Consider the following 17,709-nt stretch of genomic DNA (forward strand, 5'->3'; position numbering starts at 1 on the left):
TGGATGTAGTTTCTTTCACTGGCCCCTTTCCATTAGACTGAAATGGCAAATAAATACTACACAACACTACTAGTCAACACTCCAGCGTCAAATTGCAACACAGAATGAACTACACGCCTGTTCCAAATCACCCTGGAGTGCGATTAACAACCAAACTGAAGCTGGATGCAAGCTGAGCAGCACGTGGCGAGCAGTACACCCACAGATTTCCACACAAGCACATGTATACTTCCAGAAGACTGCTGCTGACACCAAGCCAGAGAAAGCTTACCTCGCCAAATGCTCCTCGGCCAATGACTTTCAGGATTTCAAAATCTTCCTTGTGGAGTCGCATCTGCTTCACCTTAACAGTGAAAGGCTTGGCTGAAATAGAACAAAAACATAAGCATTACTTCACATTAAAGGAATGCTGAGCGAAGTGTTAGAGCACAGCACAGAAAAGAAGCTGGGAAGAGTGAACAAACTGCTTGTAAATCACTTCCATGGATACTGGCAGAAAATCTTAAGTGGCCAAAGCCATCAGAGCTAACACTTCAACTTAAAACCGTAACATCTACCAATCACACTTGGTCTTACAAGGTATGAGATGTGAGGGTGATGTTGAAACATGTAACTGAAATTCTGATTTTATCCTATGCCTTCTGCATGGGTGCATCATCATTTCCAAAAATACAAATTAAGAGGAGTAGGCCATTCAGCCCCTCAAACTTGCTCCGCCATTCAATAAGAATCATGGCTGATCTAATTGTGGCCTCAACCTCCCTTCCCATCCTCTGTGCCCTTTGACTTCCTTGTCAATCAAGAATCTATGTAACTCAGCCTTAAGAATATTGAATGTCCCAGCCTCCACCTCTCTGGGGAAGAGAGTTCCATAGACTCATGACCCTGACAGAAAAGATTTCTCCACATCTCCGTCTTGAATGGGAGACTCTATTCCACTACTACTGCTTGGAAAGACCTGCCATTCTGCTTCACAAGCAAAGTACTGCAATCATTGCAGTCTCCTTGCACTCCTGGCAACATGTGTCACGATCTGCTAGCAGATGCAATCAATATAGCAGAATGTTAAATACTTTTTAATGCACTTTGAGCTTTCCAAAATTCCCAGTAACTTCACTTAAATTATCTGTTTGGATTCTGCTGCATTTTCCGGCAATATTTTGGACATTAATATTAGTCACAGTAATATTAACAGGCAGTCAAGCTCTAGTCATGTTCAGCACATTAGCTTAGTGATCATCCCAGCATTTAAACCTCAGCATCATTGAAAAAGGAATTATGTAGGTAACAGACAACAGCATAAGTGAGAAAGATAAAAAGTCTCATCCTACATACTTGAATTCATCAAGATGCAAACTACTGTGCACATGTTGAGAATTATCAATGCTTTGGGGAATAGGGAAAGTAAGAATTATAAACGTACAGGTCAATTCTCCTTTATCCAAAATCCTCGGGGCCAATCGTATTTCAGATAATTTCGGTTTTCAGATACCGCACATAAGACAAGGCTTACTTACATTACAATAGCGTAAGCCTAGTCTAGCTATAGTCTAAAGTAAATAAAATGGCTATAAAAATAAGATGCATCATTGAATAATAAATACCAGGGCACCTCTAACAAGTTCCTACTTATGGGGCCTTCTGTGATTCTGCTTGTAGGAGAGGGTTCAGAGAGTGTTGGCGGGGTTCATGTCAAGTACTGACAAACAACTAGACTTCCCGCGGTAAAGGTCGGGTGCAGCCAGTGAGGTTCGTGTCAGCTCGGGTCGTGTGGCTCGGGTCAGAGACTTTCCACGCTAAAGGTTGATGAGGTTCAAAAAAATTGATGCATTCGGTTTTCGGATTTACAGGTAAAGGATATTCAGTCTGTACCACTATTTACTGAAGGCAAGAGGCTTCTTACCACCAAACTTACTGAGGTCAGCTGGGTGGAGGGTCCACTGTATCAATATCAGAGTAAAAATCAGTAATGCACTGATTGTAAATCTATTTCATATGTACTGAGGTTGCGTAAGGTAGAATTGCAAGTTCGTTCTTTCTTTCTGGAGACCTGTTGGTAAATAAACTCCCTATAGCGATCAGACAAGATGCCAGGAAATGTTCTATGGACATGACCTTATCAAATGACACACAGATTGAATCCATACAAGATATCAACACCCAAGTAGTCTGGGACCTGCCACATTTAAATGGTGTTACATGATTGAACATAGCAATTATAGTGACAAGAGTTACAACAACTGTTGATGATCACGCAATAAATGAAGTGATCATGTCATGAATGTAAATTCTTCAGTATGGATGCTAGAACACTGAACTATATTAAACAACAAAGAGTCTCCCCTTGACATTCAATGGCATTACCGTCACTGAATCCCCCACTATCAACATCCTGTAGGTTACCACTGACCAGAAACTGAACTGGACCAGCCATATAAATACTGTGGCTACAAGAGCAGGTCAGAGGCTGCGAATTCTGTGGAGAGTAACTCACCTCCTGACCTCCCCAAAGCTTATCCACCATCTAGAAGGCACAAGTCCGGAGTGTGGTGGAATACTCTCCACTTGGCTGGATGCATACAACTCCAGCAACACTCAAGAAGTTCAGTGCCACTCAGGACAAAGTAACCACGTGATCAGCGTCCCATCCACCACCTCAAACGTTCATTCCCTCCATCCCCCAGCGCATAGTGACAGCAGTGTGTACCATTTACAAGATGCACTGCAGCAACTCACCAAGGCTCCTTCGACATCACCTTCCAAACCCGTGACTGCCACCTGGAAGTAGAAGGGCAGCAAACACAGGGGAGCATCATTATTTCCAAGCCACACTATCCTGACTTGGAATTATATAGCTGTTCCTTCGCTGTTACTGGGTCAAAGTACTGGATCCCGGGCAGCACATGGACTGCAGTGGTCTGAGGCAGCAGCTCACTACCACTTGCTCAAGTGGCAATTAGAGATGGGTAACAAATGCTGGCCTTGCCAGCAACACTCATTTTCCAAGAATGAATTTTTAAAAGCGCTGTCAAAATCTGCCAAGAAGTTGGTCACTGGTTTTGGGGAAGTGTGGGTGCAGAAAAGTACTAAAGACACTTAGGCCCCATGATGTTTATGGCTTACGTTATGAAAATAAAAAATGAGAAGCTGCAATGTCTGTTCAGACATCGGGTAGAAGTTAGAATTAAACAATGAACTTTGCTCTTACAACTGCATCACCTGAGCATCCAGCCTTGCAATCACCTCCGTTCCTTTCAATTTAAAAGGCAGCATTTTTTAACCCATGCAGTGTCAAATATTTGGGTCACCTGCAGGGAAGCAACAGTTAAAATTTCAATCTGGAGAGGAAAATATACTCAGGTTTACTAGACTTGTACAAATATGAGCTGGATCTTTACATGGTTGTAATGCTATGGACAGGTAGGGTTGACTAGGATCCTTCATACAGGACAGCCTTCAACTTTTTGGGGTGTGCCTGCATGTCACTGTTCACTCCCAATATAAGGCAAGGAGTGCAGCCACTCCCAGCAACAGAACACAATACTATGGCGTAGCTGGAGTCCTTGACACACCATTGTAAATACATACAGAGAGGTGAAAGAAGAGACAAATGTGACCACATTGAATGGGGGAAAACAGGAAAGATTAAATAAATGGGAACTGAGAATAGGAACCACACACACGTGGAGGGCAATAAAGGGTAGAAGGAGCCGGCCTGAGGCGAGGGGGGTGTAGGGTGCCGGCCCGAGGCGAGGGGGGATGGATGCCGGCCCGAGGCGAGGGGGGAAGGATGCCGGCCCGAGGCGAGGGGGGAAGGATGCCGGCCCGAGGCGAGGGGGGAAGGATGCCGGCCCGAGGCGAGAGGGGAAGGATGCCGGCCCGAGGCGAGGGGGAAGGCTGACGGCCCGAGGCAAGGGGATAGGGTGCCATCCTGGGGCGAGGGGAAGGCTGACGGCCCGAGGCGAGGGGGGAAGGCTGACGGCCCGAGGCGAGGGGGAAGGCTGAGGGCCCGAGGCAAGGGGGAAGGCTGACGGCCCGAGGCGAGGGGGAAGGCTGACGGCCCGAGGCAAGGGGCTAGGGTGCCATCCTGGGGCAAGGGGGAAGGCTGACGGCCCAAGGCGAGGGGGTAGGGTGCTGGGGTCAAGGATGACACAGAGTGGCTGCAGGACATTGTCTGGAGGAGGTTGATCAGCCAGAGGTTGTGGCCCACATTGGTATCAATGACTTCGGTAGGAAGGGGGATATAGTCCTGTTATCAGAATTTAGGGAGCTAGGTCAAAAATTAGCAAGCAGGACCTCAAATGTAGTAATCTCCGGATTACTCTCAGTGCCACCTGCAAGTGAGTACAGAAATTGGAGGATGAGACAGATGAATGTGTGGCTGGAAAGATGGTGAGGAGGGAGGGCTTTAGATTGCTGGGACACTGGGACTGGCTCTGGGGAAATTGGCATCTGTACAAGCCGGACGGGTTGCACCTGAGCAGAGCTGGGACTGAATTCCTTGCTGGGTGTTTTGCTAGTGCTGTTGGGAGGCCTTTAAAATCAAATTGGCAAGGGTGTGGGAACCAGGGGTATTAGAGAGGAATACCAGGCAGTACAAAATACTGGGAGAGACAGACAGCACTGGTATAGAGAATAGTAAGCTAATAGGTGAAGTCAGAGTAAGGGGGAAAGTCATGAAGTCTAAATCAGGATTACTGTGCATTATTGTGAATGCACAGAGTATAGTAAATAAGATTGGGGAGTTACAGGCACAGATGTTGTGGCGATAACAGAGACATGGCTCAAGCATGGGCAGGGCTGGGTGTTAAATATTCCTGGGTGCAAGGTGTTCAGAAAAGGCAGGAAAGGAAGAAAAGGAGGAGGGGTGGCAGTATTGGTTAAGGAGAGCATTGCAGTGCTGGAGAAAGAGGATGTCCCAGAGGGTTCAAAGACAGAAACAATTTGGCTAGAAATAAGGAACAAAAACGGTGCAATTACATTGCCCGGTGGAGTCTATAGACTGCCAAATAGTGAGAAGAATGTAGAAGAACAAATCTGCAGGGAAATTACAGAGATGCAAACATTATAGAATAGTTATAATGAGGGATTTTAATTACCCGAATGTAAACTAGGACAGTGGTAGTGTTAAGAGCGGAGAGGGGCAAGAGTTCCTAGAGTATGTTCAGGAGAATTTTCTACAGCAGTATGTGCCCAGTCCAACAAGAAAGGATGCATTGCTAGACCTGGTTCTTGGAAATGAGGTGGGTCAAGTAGGTCAAGTGTCAGTGGAGGAACATTTAGGAGACAGTGATCATTGTATCATAAGGTTTTTGATGATGGTAGAAAAGGGCAATGTGCAATCCAGAGTAAGAATAATTAACTGGAGAGAGCTGACTTCAATGGGGCAAGAACAGAGTTGGGCCAGATAGGCTGGAATCAAAGGTTGGCAGGAAAAAGTGTAGCTGAACAATGGGCTACCTTCAAAGAAGAAATAGTTCGGGTACAGTTATGGTATATTCCCTCAAAAGGGAAAGGTAGGGCAAACAAATTCAGAGCTCCATGGATGACAAAGGAGATACAGATTAAGATAAAGAAGAAAAAGTGTGCTTATGGCAGGTGTCAGGAAGAAAATACAACTGAGAACCAAGCGGAATACAGAAGGTTCAAAGGGGAGGTGAAAAAGCAAATAAGAGAAGCAAAGAGGGATCATGAGAAAAGACTGGCAGCCAACATAAAGGGGAATCACAAAGTCTTCTATTGGCACATTAATAGTAAGAGGGTGGTAAAAGAGTAGGACCAAAAAGGGGATTTACACATGGAGGCAGGGGGCATGGCTGAAGTGTTAAATGAATACTTTGCACCTGTCTTTAGCAAGGAAGCAGATGCTACCGAGGCCATGGTGACAAAGCAGGAAACTTTACCACTAGCAGGGTTCAAAGTTGTTAGGAAGGAAGTGTTGGATGAACTGTCAATACTTAAGGTTGACAAGGAAGAGGACAGTATAGGACTTCAAAAGGACATATACAAATTGGTGGAGTGGGCAGATAGGTGGCAGATGAAGTCCAATGTAGAGAAGTGTGAGGTGATGCATTTTGGTAGGAAGAACATGAAGAGGCAATATAAAATAAGGGGTACAATTCTTAAGTCTGTGCAGGAGCAGAGAGACCTGGGTGTATGTGTGCATAGATCATTGAAAGTGGCAGGACAGGTAGAGAGTGCAGTTATAAAGCATACACTATCTTGGGCTTTATTAATAGGGGCATAGAGTACAAGAGCAGGGAGGTTATGTTTAGCTTATATAAGACACTAGTTAGACCTCAGCTGGAGTATTGTGTACAGTTCTGGGCGCCACCCAATAGGAAGGGTGCAATTGCATTGGAGGGAGTGCAGAAGAGGTCTACAAGAATGGTTCCAGGGATGAGAAACATGAATTATGGAGATAGATTGGAGACTGGGACGTTCTCCTTGGAAAGGAGAAGATTAAGAGAAGATTTGATTTGGAGGTGTTCAAAATCATGAGGGGGCTGGATAGATAGGGAGAAACTGTTCCTGCTTGTCAAAGGCTCAAGAACGAGATTTAAAGCGATTTGCAAAAGTAGCAAATATGAACTGAGAAAAAAGTTATTCACCCAGCGAGTGGTTAAAGTCTGGAATGCACTGCCTTGAAGTGTGGTGGAGGCAGGTTTAATCGAGGCAATCAAGAGAGCAATATTTGAATGATTATTTGAATAGAGACAATGAGCAAGTGTACAGGGAAAAAGCAGGAGAATGGCACTAAGTCATGATGCGCATCTGGAGAGCTATTGCAGACACGATGGGCCGAATGGCCTCCTTCTGTGCTGTCACAATTCTGTGATTCTGTACGTTTTCTTTTCTTTTGTCAATAAATGTTTTAATTTAATCTTTAAAGACTCCAAAGGCGGTAATGGGACTCTTTACTTCTGACTTCGGTGCACATATCTTCTCGTAATAAATACAAATTGTAAAATCATTGAGATAGCTTGGCCAAGTTTCCCTTTGGGATTTTGTCAGCCTGGCAATTACCACGCGCCAAACCATAACACCATAACCCTTGACATTCTTTCCTAACAAAAATCTAACAACCTTAGTCTTGAAAATTTTTTCCACTATTCTTTATGGGAATGTGCATCCTGATTTCTGTCCTGAATGGCCTGGTTCTATTTGTAAGATTATGCCCCTTTGTTCTGGATTCCCAGCAGAGGAAATCAATTCTCTGCAGCTACCCTATTAAATCTCTTTCTTAAATTAGTCCTTATTATTAAATCTACTAAAATATGTGAAACACAGAAGGGTGGGGAAAGAGACACAACTCAGATAAAACTAATGTTTCTGTTAGTCTGCCACTTGCTACCATGTAGATAGCTCACTCACTGGTGGATGATCAGGCATGGGTCTCCAACTTTACCATAAATCATGGGGAAAGACAAGAAAGGGAAGGTGTAGGAAAAATGTTTTTTTTAAATGGTGAAACATCTGCAAGACTGCTGCGTCTGTACATTTCCTAATGATGGGTATCAGACTTCCGAGTATACCCAAAAGTGGACATTTCATCTGGCTTAAAACATAAGTTTAACAAGCAGTGGGAATAGTACAGGCAGCAAACACTTACATTCCTTGGCAAACAGCACTTTCAGTGCACTTCGGATATTCAAGGATACTCCCCAGGAACCATTCTGAGATAGGAAAAAACTGTTGCTGGATCCAAATCCTGCAACTTCACCCTAACAGCAATGTAAGTATACCTACACCACATAGGCTACAGCGATTCAAGGCAACTGCTCACCACCACCTACTCAAGGGCAATTAGAGATGGGCAACAAATGTTGGCCTTGCGAGTGACACCCACATCTTGTAAAAGAATAAGGAAAAGAAATACAGCCAGTTAAAAACTAAATAAAAGCAGAAAATCTTGGAACTACACAGCAGCTCTGTGAGGGATTTTGATCAAGGGCCTCTACTCTAGGCTCTAACTGGTCTCTTTTCCCTTTCGGCCTTCTGTACATTTCCAGCATTTTCTGGTCTTATTCAGGTTTTCAGCATTTGCTGGGCAATTTTTTATGATTCCTTTCAGAACGTAATACTGTGCTTTTTAAAATCCAAACATTTTTCATCAGGTCAATTCTTCAAGATTAAGGTTAATCTAGAAGGAAGCACAAGCTGCAGAGTACAAAGGAACATAGGAAATAGGAGGAGTAGGCCATTCAGCACCGAGCCTGCTCAATCATTCAATTATATCATGACTGATCTTTCACCTCAATGCCATTTTCCCACACTATCCCCATATCCCTTGATGTTTTTACTATCTAGAGATCTATTGATTTCTGTCAGCAACATACTCAATGACTGAGCCTCCACAGCCCTCTGGGGTAGAGAATTCCAAAGATTACCACCCTCTGACTGAAGAAATTCCTCCTCATCTCGGTCCTAAATGGCCTGCCCCTTATTCTAAGGCTGTGTCCCCTAGTTCTAGACACACCCCCCCAAAAGCCAGGGGAAACATCCTTACTGTATCTACCTTTTCGGGCCATGTAATAATTTTGTATGTTTCAATGAGATCGCCTCTCATTCTTCTAAACTCTAGAGAATATACAATCTCTCCACATAGGACAATACCACCATCCCAGGAATCAGTCTGGTGAACCTTCATTGCGCTCCCTCTTTAGCAAGTACTTTTCTTTAAATTCTAAATCTAAATGTGAATTCTTAAAAAAGTTTTTATTTTTGGTGCAGAGGTCTTGCAATAAAAGCCATTTAACAAATCACCAGCATTAACATGAAAGTCCTGCAGTTAATTTACCCAGAAGAGAAATTTCTAGCAGAGATTATAAGAAAAACGTAAAAGCTATTTTACTGTATGATTGAGAATTTCATTTTGCTTTCTGATTACTGGTTTTTGTGATTGTTTAGCAGCAACCAATGAGAGTTATTGACATGGACCCAATGCTCTTAATTTCATGGGAAGATCATCACCACAAGGAGTGTAGCAGACCAAGGAGATGACCTGCTACCACTTACTCAAGGTATCGAGAAATAGGCAATAAATGCCAGCCTCACCAGCTTTGCACATCTTCAAAAAATAAAAGTAAATAGTCGGCACAAGATTAAAGGGCAATAGGTACACTGTTCATGGTGCCCAATTCAAGCAATTCAGGAAGTTAAGTGGAAACACACATCAAACTAGCAACTGCAGTACAGGCAGAGGTTCACCCAGGATGTAAACAAAGACCACAATAGGCATCCAAAATCACACTCCAGGCTCTGACTACCTATGAGGAGAAATATCTTCATTCAGAGAGTTGTAAATCTTTGAGACTGTCGGCCGCAGAAGGCTATGGATGCTCCATTGTTGAGTATAATTAAGGCTGAGGTAGACAGATTTTGGCCTCTCATAGAATCAAGAGAGAAGCAGGTGGGAAAGTGGACTAACTAACTAACAGGAAAAAGAAATAAATCGGTCATTTTCAGGTTGGCAAACTTTTACTAGTGGGTGCCACAGGGATCACTGCTGGAGCCTCAACTATTTACAATCCATATCAATTACTTGGATGAAGGGAGCTAGCCAAATTTGCTGACAATACAAAGATAGGTAGGAAAGCAAGTTGTGAGGATAACACAAAGAGTCTGCAAAGGGACATAGATAGGTTAAGTGAATGGGTAAAACTTTTGGCAGATGGAGTATAAATGCAGAAAGACTGAGAATACTGCAATACAGAGGAATCTGGGTGCCCCTGTACTGAAATCACAAAAAGTTAGCATGCCAGTACAGCAGGTCAAATGGAATGTTGGCCTTGATTGCAAGGGGAATGGAGTATAAAAGTAGGGAAGTCTTGTTCCAACTGTACAGCACATTGATGAAACCATAGCTAGAATACGGAGTACAGTTTTCGTCTCCTTACTTCAGGCGGGATATACTTGCATTGGAAGGAGTTCAGAGAAGGTTCATTAGGTTGATTCCTGGGATGAAAGAGTTGTCTTATGAGGAAAGATTGAACAGGTTGGGCTTGTATCCACTGAAGTTTAGAAGAATGGGAGGTGGTCTTATTGAAACACATAAGATTCTCCAAGGGCTCAACAGGGTAGATGCTGAGAGGATGCTTCCCCAAGTAGGTGAATTTAGAACTAGCAAAAACAGTTTAAGAATAAGGGGTCTCCCATTTAAGACAGAGATGAGGAGGAATTTCTAAGGGAGTTGTATTCGTATTCGTTGGGTATCGCTGGCTAGGCCAGCATTTATTGCCCATCCCTAATTCAGAGTCAACCACATTGCTATGGGTCTGGAGTCAGATGGAGGCCAGACCAAGTAAGGACGGCAGATTTCCTTCCCTAAAGGACATTAGAGAACCAAATGGGTTTTTATGACAATCGACAATGGTTTCATGGTCATCATTCGACTTTTAATTCCAGATATTTATTGAATTCAAATTCCACAGCTGCCGTGGCAGGATGCGAACCTGGGTCCCCAGAGCATTACCCTGGGTTTCTGGATTACCACTACGCCACCACCTCCCCGCAGTCAAGAGTTATGGGGGTAAGCAGAAAAGTGAAGTTAAGGCCACAATCAGATCAGCCATGATTTTATTGAATTGCAGAGCAGGCTTCATGGGGCATATGGCCTACTGCTGCCCCCATTCCTTATGTTCTTATTTCTTATGTTATGAGGACAACAATCCATTTATCAAAAATAAAAAATGGAAAAGTTCTGGAACTTTTTTAAAAATTCCTTCATTGAATATGAGTGTTGCTGGCAAGGCCAGCATTTATTGTCCTTCCTAACTGCCCTTGAGAAGGTGTGGTGGTGATCTGTGTCTTAAACCACTGCAGTCCATCTGATATAGGTACACTCATAATGTTGTTAGGAAGGCAATTCCAGGATTTTGACCCAGCGACAGTGAAGGAATGGCTGGTGTGTGACTTGGAGGGGAACTTGCAGGTGGTGGTGAAATCCCATGCATCTGCTGCCCTTTTCTTCTAGCTGGTAGGGGTCACAGGTTTGAAAGTTGGTGAAGAAGCAGCCTTGGTGGTTTGCTGCAGTGCATCTTGTAGCTGGTACACACATTGTTGCCATTGTCCACTAGGAGGGCATGAATGTTAAGATGGTGGAGGGGATGCCAATCAAATGGGTTGCCTTGTCCTGGATGTTGTCAAGCTTCTTGTGTGTTTTGGAGCTGTACTCATCCAGGCAAGTGGAGAGAATTCCCCCTTGTAGATGGTGGAAATCTTTGGGGAGTCAGGAGGTGAGTTACTTTCTCTGACCTTTTTGTATATTCATTCATAATGTGGGCACTGTTGGCTAGGCCAGCATTTATTGCCCATCCCTAATTGCCCTTGAGAAGGCAGTGGTGAGCTGCCTTCTTGGACTGCTGCAGTCCATGTGATGTAGGCACACCCACAGTGCTGTTAGGGAGGGCGAAGGAACGTCAATATATTGCCAAGTCAGGATAGTGAGTGGCTTGGAGGGGAAATTCCAGGTGGTGCTGCTCCAATGCGTCTGCTGCTCTTGGGGAAAGATGGTAGTGGTCGTGAGTTTGGAATGTGCTGTCTAAGCAGCCTTGGTGAGTTCCTGCTCTTGTAGCTACAGTGTCAAAGGGAGATGGTTAGACTCTTTATTGTTGGAGCTGGTCATTTGCCTGGCATTTGTTGGCACAAATGTTATTTGCCAGCCTAAACCTTTTTGCTGTGTACATCTTGCTGCATGGAGGCACAGATTGTTTCAGTATTTGAGGTGTTGCGAATGGCACTGAACACTGGGCAATCAGCAAACATCCCAGCTTCTGACCTTATGATGGAAAAGAAGGTCATTGATGAAGAAGCTGAAGATGGTTCGGCCCAGGACACTACCCCAAGGAACTCCTATATTGGTGCAACGACACAGCAGGTCAGTAAGTACCCAAAAAAGAAACGAAGAGATTAGCACTTGGGATGGGACATCAAGGCCAGGATTTTACAGTCGGCGTTCGGGGGCGGGCCCGACACGTAAAATGATGCGTGATGACGTTGGGCATGTGTCTCAAAGTCATTGTGCTGTCTCGCGATGTTTCATTCAGCGGGCGCACGCCGGGGTTGGCTGTGCACCCGCCGATTAATTAAAACTAATTAATTTCAAATTCACTCTGCCTGTCCAACCTAACGGTTGGTGGGACACAGTCACATGAGTGGACATGTTTCATTAAACTTTTTATTGCATGTATTTAGTTTTTTGCAAAAGCGCTTCAATCTCCGAGGCAGCTTCGTGCCTCAGGGAGGTTGAAGTGCTCTTTTCCGTGCATGCGCGAAAGAGCGCTAGTCGCTCCTTCTCCCCTGCACGCCAGCGCTACCTCTCGTGTATTAAGCTGGGCGGGCCTTAATCAGCCCCCCCATGTAAAATGGCGGTATGGAGAGCTGATTGTGGGCAGCTCCACGACAGCCCCCACTCGCTCCTGCCGAGCCCGTCCAACACGGGAAAAATTCTGGCCCAAGAGAACTGGAACTTTCATGAAAGATTTGGATCGGATACATTAACTGGACTTTCTCTTTCAGAAGTTGACTGATGTATTTCCAGCATTTTCTGTCTCCTCCCATAGGCTATTAGACCACTGTAGAAAATTGGGTCATATGTAACAAAGCCACTTACAGATGGTTTGTTGGTGCTTTAGCGTACTGGAGTGCAAGTACACTGTGTGGAAGAGTGAAGGGATGTGCAATCACATCCACAGACCTTCCAAACAAGCAGTGTTGGTAACATAGGTTGCACCGTCATATGGACGCAGCAGCAGCTGAAAAGTTCAGGGTCATGGAGACTTGGAAATGGCTGTTCTGTTTCCTGTTTTCTCATTGGTGCATAAATCTAAAATCAGAAAGGATTTAACACCTTCCTTCTGAAGCAATGAATTACTTTACAACGTGCAGACACTGTTATTAGGTAGGCAAATACAGCAGTCAATAGGCCGGCAGGATGATCCCACGAACAACATATGAATGACTGACTATAGAGCTATAGAAAAGTTACAGTGCAGAAATATGCCATTCAGCCCATCATGTCTGCGCCGGCCAAAAAAAAAGAGAAAAAAACAAAACTAGCTGCTCATTTTAGTCCCACTTTCCAGCACCTGGTCCATAGCCTTTCAGTTTACTGCACTTCAGGTGCAGATCCAGGTACCTTTGAAATTTAAGATTTGAGCATTTCAGCCTCAGCCACAGGTTTAGGCAGTGAATTCCAGACGCCCACCACCCTTTGGGTGAAAAAGCTTTTCCTCGTGTCCCCTCTAATTCTTCCACCAATCACCTCAAATCTATGCCCCCTGGTAATTGACCCCCTCAGCTAAGGGGAAACAGGCCTTTCCTATCTACCCTATCTAGACCCCTCATAATTTTGTACACCTCAATTAGGTCACCCCTCAGCCTCCTCTGTTCTAAGGAAAACAACCCTAGCCTAACCAATCATTCTTCATAGGTGCAATTTTCAAGCCCTGGCAACATTCTTGCAAATATCCTCTGTACTCTCTCCAGAGAAATTATGGCCTTCCTGTAAGGTGGTGGCCAGAACCATACACAAAATTCCAGCTGTGGCCTAATCAGCTACATCCCTACTTTTGTATTCGATACCTCATCCTATAAAGGAAAGCATTCCATATGCTTTCTTTACCACCTTATCCACCTGTGCTGCCACCTTCAGCGATCTGTGGACATGCACTCTCTCGCTTCCTCAACTCCTCCCATTTATTGCATATTCCCTAGCTTTGTTTGCCCTCCCCAAATACATTACCTCACACTTTTCCGGATGGAATTCCATTTGCCACTTCTCCACCCACTCAACCAAACCATTGATATAATTCTGGAGACAAAAGATATTCTCCCCACTATCAACTATACAGCCAATTTTTGTGTCATCTGAAAATTTCCCAATCATGCCACCCACATTTAAGTCCAAATCATTTATAACGACAAACACAAGGGACCCAACGATGAGCCCTGTGGAACACCACTGGAAACCATTTTCCATTCACAAAAACATCCCATCACTAATTACCCTTTGTTTTCTGTCGCTGAGCCAATTTTGGATCCAGCTCGGCACCTTCCCCTGTATCCCATGGGATCTCACTTTTCTGACCAGTCTGCCATGTGGGATCTTGAAAAATTCCTGACTAAAATCCATGTAGACAACATCTACTCCACTACCCTCATCAATCCTCCTTGTTACTTCCTCAAACAATTCTATTAAGTTAGTAAGACACAATCTTCCCCTAAAAAAAAACCATGCTGACTATTCCTGAGTGCCTTTCTAATTTGACAGTTTATCCTGTCTCTCAGAATTGATTCAAATAATTTGCCCACCACAGAAGTCAGACTGACTAGCCTGTAATTATTTGGCCTATCCGTCGCACCCTTTTTAAATAATGGTATACGTTCGCACACCTCCAATCCTCTGGTATCTCACCTGTATCTAGTGAGGATTGGAAAACGATCATCAGAGCATCTGCTATTTCCTCCCTGGCTTCCTTTAACAGCCTGGCACATAATCCATCCAGCCCTGGTGATTTATCAACCTTCAAAGATGTCAGTCCCTCCAGTACTTCCTCCCTCATCATGCTTATTGTAAGCAAATATCTTATTGATGCTCACTGCTGAGGGAGGAGCATCGGTCAGGTCACCAGTAAAATTCTGTCCTTCTTGGCATTGGGCCATGGGGGTAAGTGAGCGGTTTAACATCTCACCCAGAAGATGGTACCTCTGACAATACAGCACTCCCTCAAGATTGCAATAGAATTAACCTAGATTATTCATATGTTCAAATTCATGTTAAGCCTTGGGCCAATAACCTGCTGACTCAGAGCAAAGCCACACAAAATCAGTTATCAGTACCTTGGATGACATAAAAATTAACTGGTTTTGTTTAAACTGCATGTGTAGCCTAAGCATATATACCTAAGCAGCCCACAAAGACAAAAAGATTGGCCACTCCTGACTATACTTCTGTCTTAAAGCATAGCAGATATTCACTGGGTTAAATGGAGGGTTTCTAAAATATTATCCACCTTCTTTTGAGAATTCTAATCAGAAATATTAAAATCAGTGAATTTAAGTGCCCATTTGAACTGTTACCAACAAAAGTGCAGATATCTCTATGAATTTAAGTTTAATGCAGACTGCTATCGTGATGTACATACAGTACAAATTTAGGAATCTGCCTTGAAAACCATCTGCCTTCCATTGCAAATCCTCCAGTACATTTCATATCTGTTTTCCACACCAAAATTAGAACGTAATGAAAGAAATCTTCGGTTCTGTAATTTATCCTGAACAGCATTCACCATCAGTTGGGTCCTTGCCAGAAATTACTCGTGATAAGAATGTGGAACTGCCGTCATATGGAGTGCTTGTTGCAGATAGTAGTGACATATATCAAGGAATGCTTGATGTGTACACGAGGACGACAGAATTACAAGGGAATGGGGCTGGATGGGAGATAAACACTGGCATAGGCCAGTTGGGTGGAAAGCCCAATTCTATGCTGTAAACTCTTGTAATATGTAACTCTATGTATCCACGCCTCTTCCCCCCTTTTCTAAACAGGCACATACCCAGAGTCAGATGCTAAACCTGAGGTAAACTGAGCATGCACACAATCAGTGTATTAATCAGAATGTTGTCTATTAACTTGTTTTTTCTCATCAACAATGACACCCTGATCCATTACCCCCAACTCCTCATCCCCTTCCCATGGCGCCTTCGCATGTAATCGCAGAAGGTGCAACACCTGCCCCTCTACCTCCTCCCTTCTCAGTGTCCAAGGGCCCACACACTCCTTTCAGGTGAAACAGTGCTTCACTTGCATCTCCTTCAATTTAGTCTACTGCATTCACTGATCCCAATGTGGTCTCCTCTACATTGGGGAGGCTAAACGGAGACTGGGTGACCACAATGCGGAACACCTTTGCTCAGTCCGCAGGCATGACCCAGACCTTCCTATTGCTTGCCATTTCAACACACTATCCTGCTCTCAGGCCCACATGTCCGTCCTTGATCTGATGCAATGTTCCAGTGAAGCCCAACGCAAACTGAAGGAACAGCACCTCATCTTCCGTTTAGGCGCTTTACAACCTTCTGGACTTAATATTGAGTTCAACAACTTTAAACCATGAACTCTCGCCTCCATCTTGACTCCATTTTAAACCCAATTTCCGACATCCCCACCACCACCACCGTGCATAGCGCCATCTATTATTTGTTCTTACATTTTGCTTTCACAGAGTACTGAACCCTTCTTCTGCTAGCAACACATTCTACCATCTTACCTTTATGCCACTATCAGCACCTTCTTTAGTCCTTACCACTACCATTAACACTCCTGTTATGACCAATGCAGTTGGCAAAACGGAGTTATTTTAAAAATCCCAGAGGGAAACTCGAAACAACTGTCAGAACCAATAATTTTAAGTGTTATGTTTGAGATGCGGCTCTAAACCTAGGAATCAGACCACTAGTTCGAGGTTTTACATTAAACTAAATGAAACATTTTATTAATTTACACAAGTTCAAATATATGTACACATGGCTACAAATTACTACTATCATAACTTTTAACAAGTTCCTAAACTAATTTCCATTGAGGCAACAGCAACCCATAGACTTAACCAGACACCAGACAAAGCGTTTTCACCTTACAAATTCAAAATGAGGTTCTTTTCACTGTGGAGCCAGTTGGAAGCTTGCAGCTGCCTTTTGATCTGAGACTGCCTCTGTTTGCACACCCGAAAACTACTGAAGTTATACCTACCACCACTGATTGAATTCAAATGTTCACTGTCTCACCAGCCTCTTTGAACTCCGCCTCTTAACAATGAAACCCCTTTCATAACATCAATTTTATTAATAATATAAACATATGGCTTGGAAGCTGCTAGAAAGGCATCAAATTTTCACCCCACTTCCTGAATGCTCTATTCAAAAAATGCAAATGCACGGTATCTCTCTACATATCAAAACTAGTACATATCAAAGAACCCAGACTAACTGGCTTTAATTCAATTAAGACATACCCACAGGCTAAACCTCTATTTTAAAAGAAAAACATTTTCCAAACTATTATATACATTAATAGTTTCATGACACTCCCTTTGTCTTGTGTCCATGACATCTTTGTCAAATCTTTCCTGAGCTCCCAGCTATCCCAGACCTCCTATTTTGCTCCACCTGTTCCAGCCCTTCTTAAACAATATAAAATCCATCACATTTCTACCCCTCTCTAGCTCTGAAGGAGAGTCACATGGGCTCGAAACATTAACTCTGTTTCTCTCTCCACAGATGCTGCAGACCTGAGTTTTTCTAGCATTTTCTGTTTTTATTATCTGTATATATTTCAGAGTTCCAGCATTTGATTTTCCCCATTTTATCTGTACAGAAAAGGCTGATCGTGCTCAAACATTTTTACCTATTCCTATTGACTGTGCACATAAGGAAAGACAGACTTACAGAGGCACAACACTTCATCACATCGCTCCAAAGCTCAATGCCCATGCCATTATGAGGCACTTTGGTGCTTTTTTATGTTAAAGAAACCAGATAAATGCAAGTTGTTGTGATGATAGAAACGTCTAAAGCACTTTACAAAGAGTGAAAAACCCTTAAGTACAGTGATCTTTTTGTAGACAAATGTAATGGACATTTTGCACGAAGGCAAAACCCATAAATTTCAATATCTACTTAAACCTGTTTTTGGTAATAACTCAA

At 43.6% G+C, this 17,709-nt stretch overlaps 1 protein-coding gene across 6 annotated transcripts in view; it reads right to left on the reverse strand.

The window, feature by feature from the left end:
• LOC144681055 (serine/threonine-protein kinase MRCK alpha-like) overlaps window positions 1–17,709 on the reverse strand; it is a 607,421-nt gene that overhangs the window by 375,542 nt on the left and 214,170 nt on the right. For all 6 annotated transcript variants that reach the window (XM_078542748.1, XM_078542747.1, XM_078542746.1 and 3 more), the window contains exon 2: window positions 272–363. In XM_078542748.1, the coding sequence (XP_078398874.1) occupies window positions 272–363 (92 nt within the window). The remainder of the gene's footprint in view (window positions 1–271; window positions 364–17,709) is intronic.

This window comes from Cetorhinus maximus, chromosome 5 (assembly GCF_964194155.1).
Source record: "Cetorhinus maximus chromosome 5, sCetMax3.hap1.1, whole genome shotgun sequence".
In the NCBI taxonomy this organism is placed as follows: domain Eukaryota; kingdom Metazoa; phylum Chordata; class Chondrichthyes; order Lamniformes; family Cetorhinidae; genus Cetorhinus; species Cetorhinus maximus.